Source organism: Triticum aestivum, chromosome 7B, assembly GCF_018294505.1.
Source record: "Triticum aestivum cultivar Chinese Spring chromosome 7B, IWGSC CS RefSeq v2.1, whole genome shotgun sequence".
NCBI lineage: Eukaryota > Viridiplantae > Streptophyta > Magnoliopsida > Poales > Poaceae > Triticum > Triticum aestivum.
Genome location: NC_057813.1, coordinates 105,839,991 through 105,850,745, shown reverse-complemented (window position 1 = coordinate 105,850,745; position 10,755 = coordinate 105,839,991). Strand labels below are relative to the sequence as shown.

At 44.1% G+C, this 10,755-nt stretch overlaps 1 protein-coding gene across 6 annotated transcripts; it reads left to right on the top strand.

Annotated features, from left to right (window-relative positions):
* Nucleotides 1-4,652: 4,652 nt before the first annotated feature.
* LOC123161090 (uncharacterized) lies at nt 4,653-9,362 on the top strand. 6 transcript variants are annotated; one of them, XM_044578945.1, is made up of 4 exons: nt 4,653-6,079; nt 6,176-6,308; nt 7,221-7,264; nt 8,747-9,362. In XM_044578945.1, exon 1 carries the CDS (start codon nt 4,748-4,750, stop codon nt 5,900-5,902), a length of 1,155 nt encoding a protein of 384 aa, XP_044434880.1. In that variant the 5' UTR covers nt 4,653-4,747; the 3' UTR covers nt 5,903-6,079; nt 6,176-6,308; nt 7,221-7,264; nt 8,747-9,362. The 6 variants fall into 6 exon arrangements, with proteins under 6 accessions (XP_044434880.1, XP_044434878.1, XP_044434879.1 ...); XM_044578943.1 differs by having other exon boundaries at nt 4,653-6,308; nt 8,747-8,800; nt 9,076-9,362; XM_044578944.1 differs by having other exon boundaries at nt 7,221-9,362.
* The last annotated feature ends 1,393 nt before the right edge of the window (nt 9,363-10,755 follow it).

The following is a 10,755-nucleotide window of genomic DNA, read 5'->3' as shown; positions in this document are numbered from 1 at the left end:
CATATACATGCCTTGACACGACTTCACCTACATGAGGTTTGTCGTATCTAAAGTTGATAAGATCCAAAGACCGGGGATATGATGCTTAATGACATCTAGCCATAGGTTGTGCCTAATCATAGGCATGATTCAAAGAGGATCCCATGCTTTAGTTTGTGTCCTCTGACTAACTCATTGCTTAATTATAAATCAATGCTTAGTGTCTATTTTGTTGAAAATACTTTTGAATTGATCCCTAAGAAACTAGTCCTAACATACAAGAAATAATCTTGAATTGTAAGAAACTAGACCTATCCCTAGCTATCTCTAGTTTTCTAACTATTTCTATCTATGTATTTAATTCCTTAAATAAGGTCTAATCTCTTTATTTGATTAGATAACATTGTTGTGTTGCGGTATTGCATGCTACCGTTGACATGACCACTAAATCTGTCCATAGCTTGAGCTCGGGGTTGAGCCCATGCCCATGACAATGATTTAGATTCCGAGAACAACCTGATAAAAATGAGTGGAGTACAAAAGGAAGGTCGTTGATTATGTGGTGAAATTAGACGGTGCATATTTTTAATCCACAATCTAGAAAGTAGCGGTAATTGGTGTGTTTGTACTACAAAATGGACCTTTAGGACTTACGGATTGACTGAAAATAATTGTATCAAGTGAGAGAAAACAATTTGGAAGCCCAACCCCATATGTGATAGTATGAACATCAAAGCAGTCTATGATTTACAACAACTACGCATCATTGATTTGAACTATGGAAATGACCTTTTTTTTTCTTTAATTGATATATTTTTTGTTCATGTGTTAATTCTATTGTACCCTTTTATGGCTTTATTGGGTATATTTTTTATAGTTGTTGAAATGTGTGGTTATATGTGAGTTCTTTATCATTCATGTAACTATAGGGGCACTAATACTATGGTTGTAGCCAATGTTAGTGAGATATACTCCCACTATGACCAAATACTCCCTCCGTTCGGAAATAAGTAGCGTGGTTTTAGTTCAAATTTGAATTAAAACCACTCCACTTTTTTCCAAACGGAGGGAGTATATGTCATTGCAACCTTCTAATTCCATTTCCTAAAACATGTAATCATATGATTTCTAGATATCATTTCACCACATTTATGTGTGATTGTATGCATCTTAAGTTTACATAATTGATATGGGAAATTATATTTTTCAGCAAACTTGAATTACCTAGTACTCCCTCCGTAAGGAAATATAAGAGCGTTTGGATCACTAAAGTAGTGATCTAAACACTCATATATTTATTTACAGAGGGAGTATTTCATTTAAGGGCTTCTCTGATTCACATAATTCCAAAAAAGTGCATGAATAGGAAAAAATACTCATGGTCACAATGTCATACTCATATAAACCAAAAAACCTACAAGATTTTGTTTTTTTGCATAACATGAAAAACAAAGGCATTCCCTAAAAGTTTTGAGAAACGGACAAACTCTTATGAGTATAGGGTATGCCTGATTTTGTACTAAAAATTGGGTAGCCATTGTTTTGGTATATTGATAGTTGGAAATGTCAAAACTCCCCAAAAGCGGGCAACTTATATTGAGAGGCTGGGCAATTTGGTAACCAAACACTTAGTAGCCAATTTTTGGCTTAGCCTAAACAATGGTAAGTTAAAACTTAACATCAAACCATACATTTACATATGTAAACAAATCCTTACATTTTTTTGTAGAATTTGATGCGACAAATCAAACCATTCATGTTGAAAACATTTGTAGGTATTTTGACCTTTCAATATTCCTATAAGAATCATTTGAATCAAATAGACCTAAGAAATGGGAGTGGTCAAGCAGGGTCTATTGGTAGCTCATGCATAATTAAGAGCAAATGCATGTGACAACGGAGTTAAATGTAGAATTAAACTAAATGTATTTCTATTCCAATCATTTGCATATATGTCTTGCTCGTACTTGGAAATGTAGGTGACATATTTTAGGAAGATACATGATGCGACAAATGAAGTATTGAAACATAAGCAAATTAAATATGTTTTTAGTTTTGTATGTTGAGATATTTTGTTGTGGGTCTTTGATTTAAACCGCATTTCAATCATTCGTCGCCCTTTGACATCTCAATCCTCTTTTATTCATTGGTGATAATTGTTAGGGCATCTCCAACGCTGACCCGCAAATTCCTCTAGTATATGTTTGTTTTTATGTCCGGGCGTGGTCTGCTGACATGATACAGGTGGGAACCATCCAATGCTAATTACAAAGTACTCGGTTGTGAGGAGAAAAAGTAGATGGGGACCATGCATGTGGTGGGCTATTGTGTTGTGGTGTCCGGTTGGGAGGAGAGAGAGGAGAGTGGGACCATGCATGTGCGGATAGAGAGAAGAGAGGAGGACCACGAGGAGGCTTTTGGTTGGTCAAGTAGATGTCAGGACTCCGGTATAGCTCCCCCATGTTTGTCTCCACTTTGTTGAAAAACGAACGTCCGGACCACTTCGCGGACCGATGCAGGATCTCGTTAGATTGCAAAAGTGAACAAAACTGTCCCGGCGGACATATACCGGAGTTTTACAGGTCTCCCTTGGAGATGCCCTTACATCATTGTTAAAGAGGGGGTTAAAACCCTAGGAGCTTCATCCAGTCCCCTGCTACAAATAGAACTCGTAACCAATTTTGATAATTCATAAGCTGCATAGTTGGCCTCCCTAGGACAATGCTCAAAATATGAGGAAAATCACATAATAAATGATAGTATTCATCTAAGATTGTTGCCGCCATACCAGCCGAATGTCCAACAGCTTTCTGTTGCACCTTGCTTAGAGCATCTCTAGCAGACCCCGTATAAGTGGTCAAACCCACATAATTCCTGGGTTTTACATTTTTGGTCGAAAAAAGTGTCCAGGACAGCCGCAAATGCACACCCGAAGCCCTTATATTTGGAGGTTTGAAGGCCGAACCGAAGGGGCCCCGTATATCGGTCAAACCTCGTCGGAGCAAACACGTCGTCGCGAAGTTTGCCGGAATCCGCCCTAAACTCGCCGGAATTCATCACCGCACACCGGAAAAGGCCGCTAGACGCCGCCGATTCGAATTGGACGAGCTCGACATCATCGTGGCCTCCCATTACATTAGCCTGGCCGCCAGAATCGCGGCAGGCAAAGGGGCACGGCTCGGTCGGCACGGCTGGCAATAGAGCAAGGCGCGGCCGGCGGACGGGGCGCGACCGACGTGGTGATGGGGCTCGGCCGGCAAGGACGGGGCGCGGCCGACGGGCAATGGAACATAGCCGACGGGCGACGGGATGCGACCGAGGGGGTTGAGCGCGGCCGGCGTGGCCGGCGCGGCTGGCTGGGGGAAGGGGCGGCGGCGGCCGGACTGGAGGAAGAAGCTTTTTATCCCAGTTTTACAGTTTGTTTTACAGTATCTGTTCCGCCGTAGCTAAAATAAGCCCTTAAAATGCATGTTTTTCGACCTGCATCCGAGTTTTACAGTTTGCGATTTTAAGGGGTCTACTAGAGATGCTCTTACAACGCTAAAGAGACACCACAACCGTATCTTTGTGGCTTTTTCAATAATGAATTTGATTACCAGAAAATACTTCGTATTGATTCTCCAAAAGTTCCTGGGATAATGGACTTTGTCTAAAGTCATCTATCTTATCTTAGGTGGAGGATTGGGCGTAAAGTTGGATCATCCAAGTTCGATTCATGTAGGAGTGTGTAAATATTTTTTTTATTCATTTCAATTATATGTGCAACTAGAATGAGCAAAATGAACATGTGTTCAATATATGTCCGCAATTCAAGGCTTGTATTGTGGAAAACACTATTTCCCAAAGGCTACACAATCATTTTAGCTTTGAGCACCGATTCAAATAAAGTCTCTAAGAAATATAAGCTGGTTCTTTAGTTGGCAACCATTCCGTGAAACTCCACGGCAAAATTCGATTTCTTTCGAGAATAATGGAGAGGTTAAATATTTTACTGCCATAGTGCTAAGTCTTTCCCCCGCAGAAAAAGGTGCTAAGTCTTTTTGTTTTGCGGTAGCTATAGTGCTAAGTCGACCGACCACTTTTCCCCTTTTGAGAAAAGTCAATTTTTTTTAAAGTCGGGCCACTTTATTACTGAGCAATGTTCATAGGCATCATTACAAGATCATGTGGCACTCCCAACCAAATATGGTGGCCAACACCTAATGTTTAAGCATGCTTAGCAGGACAAACGATCCTTAAAATTGCTACTTCTACCCTCATGAATATTGAGAAAAGCCAACTGATCATTAGGACAGGCAGGCCAGAGACCAGGCCTGTATAGATAGATATAGTACAGATGGGAGAATATCATGTGCTCCCATCCATTTGGTGCTCCCATGCTACCAGTTTTCAAAATGCACATTTATAGTACGTATCAAAATAATTCCGAAAACAATTGTGGATGTTCACATCACATGAGTGTACAATTCCTTAAAAATTCAAATTAAAATTCGAAATACACAAGTTGTATGTACAATCCCCAAAAATTTCAAATCAAAATTCAAAATGTGATGTCAGCGTCGACAAATATTTTCGGAATTTTTTGAAACACTTACATGTGATTTTTGAAAATTTGGAGCACTGGATAAGTGGATATCTACCCCAGTACAGATATGGGCCGGCCTTTGTACCCACGTTCCGCCGCCCTGCCGCTGCATACGTTTCCGCTTTCCCTCAAAGAAAAAAAACATACGTTTCCGCTGACCGCCGCCGGCGCCGCCGCCACGCCATGTTCCACCACCTCCGAACGCGCGTCCTTCCTCTCCTCCTCCGCTACCCACCATCCCATCCCCCCGCCTCCCACCTCGTTCCCCTCCACCGCCTCCTCTCCACCACCGCATCCATCTCCCCCAAACCTTTCTCCGCCAAGGACTTCCTCGTCACCGACTGCGGCCTCACCCGAGCGCAGGCCCTCAAGGCCTCCAGAAGGCTCTCCAACCTCACTTCCCTCTCGAAGCCCCAGGCCACGGTGGCCTTTCTCTTGGGTCGCGGCGTCCCCCGCTCCGACATCGCCGTCGCCGTGGTCGCCGATCCGTCCCTCCTGTACGCCAGCGTGGGGATGGTCCTCGCCCCCCGCTTCGCCGAGCTTAGCGAACTCGGCTTCTCGCCTTCGCAGATCGTGGCCATCCTCTCGATCCGCCGCACGGGCGCTCTCCGCGGCAACCTCCTGTTCTGGTTCGGGATCTTCGACTCCTACCCCAAGCTGCTCTTTCTGGCAAAGTCAAACCGCGAGCTCCTCAGCGCCAGCATCGAGAAGGTGATCAAGCCGAACCTGGCCACCCTCCAAGAATGTGGGATAAGTGCTCCTGATATTGCAGTTTTAAGCTTGTACTCCTGTCGGTTGTTCACCGTGAAACCCAAGTTTCTGGTGGACGCCGTGGCGCGGATCGAGGAGTTAGGCGTGCAGCGAAGCTCGTGGATGTTCCGCCGTGCACTCGCTGCACTCGCCTTCAAGAGCAAGGACGTTCTCGCCAGGAAAATACAATTTTTACATACGCTTGGGTTTTCACAGGATGATTTGGTGAATATCGCCAAGAAGGCGGCACTTGTCCTGGCTTTATCTGATAAAAAGATTCAGCGATCTGTGGGGTTCTTAATGAAGGATGTCGGTCTGCAGGCTTCGTACATTGCTCGAAGGCCAGCGCTGATCATGTATAGCGTTGAGAGGTGGTTGTTGCCCCGGTACTCCCTGCTTAAGCTTCTCAGGCAGAAGGGATTACTGGACGTGGAATTGGACTATTATACCATGGCATCGCTGGCTGAGAAGAAGTTTGTGCAGAATTTTGTGGATCCTTATAAGGATAGTGTTCCAGGCCTAGTTGATGAGTATGCCTCTGCATGTCGTGGGAAAGCACCAAAAGGAAGTGCTCGGCTACAACGCTGAAACTGTGGTGTGCGAGAATACGTTCATTTTGAGATTATCCGAGGAGTTTTGTCGCCACAAGACTGAGTTTTTGATCGGTGAGATCGGTTCAGAGTCAGAGTGGACTGTGAATTGATAAAAAGTCCGTACAGTTCATGTACTGCATGAAGAAGTGTCTGGTTCCCGGTATCATGAAAGGTCCTGCCAACAGATGAATTGTTGTACAACTTTAGTTTTTACTCATTAATTGCTCGTTCTGAGGAGACTAAGAAATCAAAGTTCATTGATTTTCAGAAGGACAGTGTCTCTGAGCTCGCTGATATGTATGACGCAGCTTGTGCTGGGGAGGTTGCCTCCCGAGTCCAACTTTGGCATTTTAAGATATTGAAGACTTGTTGTATCCTTCAGTGTAGTACATGTTCAGATGGTAACACTGCAGATCCTACCCATTAGTTACTACCGTCCATTGTGCAAACACTCTTAGTTCTTAGTCTCAGCAATTTAACAACTAGTTATCCGATTGCTACAAAAACAATTCATTTTCTTTTGAGGAATCGATTACAATCCATGTTCAAATTTTGGATATGTGGTATGAAGGAACTAGATTGTCTTATTGCCTTATTGCTCATGCCTGCTAGCCAGTACTTATCCCTGCCACATGGCTCAAGGTTATGCTTTAGTTGGAATGTTCTTTTATAGATTGGTCACCGGAGTATTGACAGATTAGCTGCCTCTTTTGTCTCATGTATCTGCTCATAGTGTTTTTGTTTCGACTGAAGTTTACATCACTGACTAGTCACTGCTGCTTCTTTGAGGCGTTGTCATTTGCTTTTAGCTAATGGACCACTCCCATTCCAACTGTTGTTTTATCTGTCCATCACACCATTAAGGCTTACTAATGGGCTTTTAGATAGTGGCAAGAGTCACTAGAGAAGGTTTTTCTTATCAAGCACTTCTAGAATAACATTGGTGTTCTAAGGAGCAACAAAAGTTTCCTGCCTGTTTACGAACTAATTTGGTGGCTCTAGGTGCTCTTCGTGGGCTGGGGCTCACATGGGCACTGACTTCAGAGCCCCGGTAAAAATTCTGTCGTACAAAGCTTACAGGACATGGTATATATTACAAAAATGGTTATTTGTATCAGTATACGTTTCAAAACAAGAATATATTCAGTGCCATCACAAAACTGAGATAACTCCCTCCATGCTACTAATTTTGGCTTATATTTCTTGGCTAAAATAGGCATACAAAATAGCAAGTTTTTCCGAAATAGTAAAATGTAGGGTAGAAGAAAGATGTTCTGTTTTTGGAAACTTGATGCACTACTCATTGATTTTAGGTTGTTTCTAAGTATGCTGGAGCAGCTTGAGCTTGAGCAAGATGGTAAGAAAGATGTTCTGTTTTTGGAAACTTTGATGCATTACTCATTGATTTTAGGTTGTTTGTACTCGTTAAGTAAAATGCTTGCCCTGAATAAAGTTGCATATCCAGGAGAAATGAATGTGACATAGGTCCATTTAGCTGTTGGCTGGTTGTAATGCCTAACAGGATTTGGTAAGGGAAAGTGAGGCAATCAGTAGTATGGTCTGCTTCAATGCTGACAGTATATTTGTATATATGCATGTCATGTTCAAAAGACCGAGACCATGGGTGTGTGGTATAGAAATTAATATAGATATTCAATATGGATGTTCCTTTTATCTTTGTTTGCGAAATGTCCCTTATGTGTGTAGACTGTGCACTATTAAGATCGGCCATCGGGTGGTAGGCTGGGTACAGCATTACTCAGTAGATGCCATGATGGATCATTCATTCATGTGACATCCGTTCGATTAGCATGTTGTAGGCCCAGATAAGAACAGCTACCAGTTGGAATTGCGTATCAAACATTTTCTATCATTTTTAGGACTAGAAATTAAACTAAAAAACTTCTTTGGTTTTGTCGATGGAATCAACTAATTCACCTCATTTTAGAAAATATGTGGAATGACATTAACACGCACTCTTCTAGTATGGAGTTGTGGGGGCAGACATCTAATCATTGTGGCGCTGCTAGGTGCCTCTGCAGCCTAGTTCAGAGGTAACACCAATACAAGATGGAGCTGCTGAAGACGGAACGTGTCATGTTTAGGTATAATTGCTATTGAGACGGAAGCTACATGTTAGTCCGTGTTGAATAGACCATATGCCAGTTCTTGTTAGAAATGGAGTCAAGAGTCAGTTTTGTAAAAGATTCTCTATACAATGAGAGAGCGACCATGAGACTGGAGCAAGCAAAGAATTAGAAGATGCTCCTTCTTTCCCTGCCCTCAGCCCCTGCCCCTCACACACAACATCTGCACCTAGGGCATCTGCCCTGCCACTGCTCTCAAGTACTCCCGTGTTGATCCTAATCTATCCTCCCTTGCAGATTACGCCCCCAAAGATCAAAGTTGTGACAGGACCGCTAGCAATATGGAGTCCAAGGCATCATTTTGATGCAACGTTGATCGTACCATGATTGCGAATGGACTAAATTACTCGTACATGTGCGCGGGCTACCCAGCTGCGTAAAATGATTCCGATTGAGAGCAAAGTTGCAGTAAAACGTTTCCTGGTGCCTCTCAAGCATACACAACTCATTTACAGAAAACGTCGATCCCCACTCTTTGAATATATGAACGAGCTCCGTGCATCAGCAATTGAGTAATTGGAGCTAAGAGGCTTGAAACGTACGCATGTTTGTTTGTTGGGCGTTGTTGCTGTGAAGGTGCCTCATTGCGTTGCGTTTATTTACTTATATGAACGGACCCTTCTTTTCAGTTTTAGCTCATGTGATACTCTCTTCTAGTGAGTTATGATACGCTATCTTGCTCTTTATTGCAGAGATATGAGGTCGGGGATACTTCAGTCCTAATTTGCCAAAACATGAAAATTATGGTATGTACCATCTCAGTGAATATTAAGAAAAAACTTTTGAAGTTAACTACCACATTTTCATTTTATACATCATATATTTGTGTATGTTTATATAAATTTGTGAGGCTTGTGGTAAAAATAGTCCTCGTTGTATGATCAGCGGCTGGCTAATCCATGTCTAGTTTGAAATTGAAAGTTTATATGCTTTGTTTTTCAGCAACCTCTTCTTTTCCTATTGGAGTTAGCTCTGGTTTCCGCTCTATGTATTACTCAGGTTGTTTGTTTTGCACATGTAGCATACCGTGGGCGAAGTCTCGCTAGCTCAATGAGTTTGTTCCATGTCTCAGTTTTGTATGAAGTTTTAGGATCCCTGATGATAGCAGCTTTTAGGGGAATCTCGGACATGGAAGCACAAGAATACATCTAAGGTTATATTGAGCATTTGTATATGCCACTCCATAGAGTGCTCTCCTGGGATTTACTTTTGTGTCCATTCGACTTAAGATTATCTTAACATGGACTAGTTGTTGAAGATTCCCTTGCAATTGATGATGAAGGAGAGACATGCTAACAATGCTACTCATGAACCTCCTGCTCAACTCCCGTATGCCAACGTTGATTGATGACATTCAACACCTAGGTAATCATACATTTACATCATGAACAAGGTGGACCGTATGGCACCGCTACCATTCTGGAGTTGGCTCTCTCAGTTTGGTATGCGGTCGCTATGTCTGCCATGGCGCGTTTGGATATGGTGCCCGTCTGGATCTAGTTAATATTGTTACAGAAGTGGTTGCAGATGCTGGCTGCCTCGCTATAAAATGATTCCCGATGCTTCCCAAGCTTGCACAACACTGTAAGCAGATAGGAGGGTCTGTATTCACCATTGCCAGATTAGCATCACTGGAACCGAGAGACTTCGAATGGCATATATGTTGGACATTGTTGCTGCTAAATGATTAACTGCACTGCATTTATTAGCTTGATTGGCTGCATGCTTCTTCAATTTCAGAAAATACAATTACTAAAGTCGATTCTAATTTGCTATCTTGGCCTTTGTGGAGGAATCATTTGCTTTCATCTATCATCCTTGTGGCTCACATGCCTTTGATACAATTGCACGTTGAATGTAATGTGCTAGAATTCGTAAAAATCTTGCCGATTGACACTCATCCTCATCTAGCCGTTGTGAGGCTCTCCCCTCCTGTGCGCTTCCCGCTCAACGGTTAGCGCCGCTCCTGAGCATTAGTGCCGCATTCATGGCCGGTCAGATCGGATGCGCCCGCTCACTTCTGACGGCATTAAAGTGACGCGTCAGCTGAGAGAGCGCCGTCTGTGCCGCTTCCTGGTGCAGGCGACTGCTGCGCGTTCAAACGACACGATGGTCGCTGTCCGTCCATCTGCCGCCCCACATTGATGGCATGCGGTTGCCGAGACATCTCCTTCGCGCCACCCGTTCGTCCCTCTACCACCCGCCATTGCTATATAAACCGCGGCCCCGACCGTAGCCGCAGGCATCCGCCTTCGATCCCTCCCTGCACCACTCCCACCATGGATTCCTCCCCGCCAAAGCTCTTTAGGACGGGCTGACGTCGGACCAGAAGAAGGAGATGGCCGCCATTGTTGCCAGCTGGCTGGTCGGCAGGCAGCCGGAGGAGTGAGGACGACGATGTCCCAATGGAGGACGCGACCGATGATGAGCCAGCGCCACCCTCCTCGTCCTCCGTGCCACGACCACGAAGTCGGCACGTCCGCGGGCGCCGCCGGCAGCAAGGAAGGATAGTGCATGACAGGTCGCCGCCGCTCGGGTCCCAAGAAGGCCACCGCTCCTCACCTCCTGTTGAAGCCAAGCTTGGTGGGCTGAACATCGTCGACCAATTAGCCGCTTGGCGATGACATGGAGGTGGACAACTTCGGTCCCCGGGGCTCTGGAGGCGAAGGTTACAGAGGTAGAGATGGAGATGCTGAGGCAG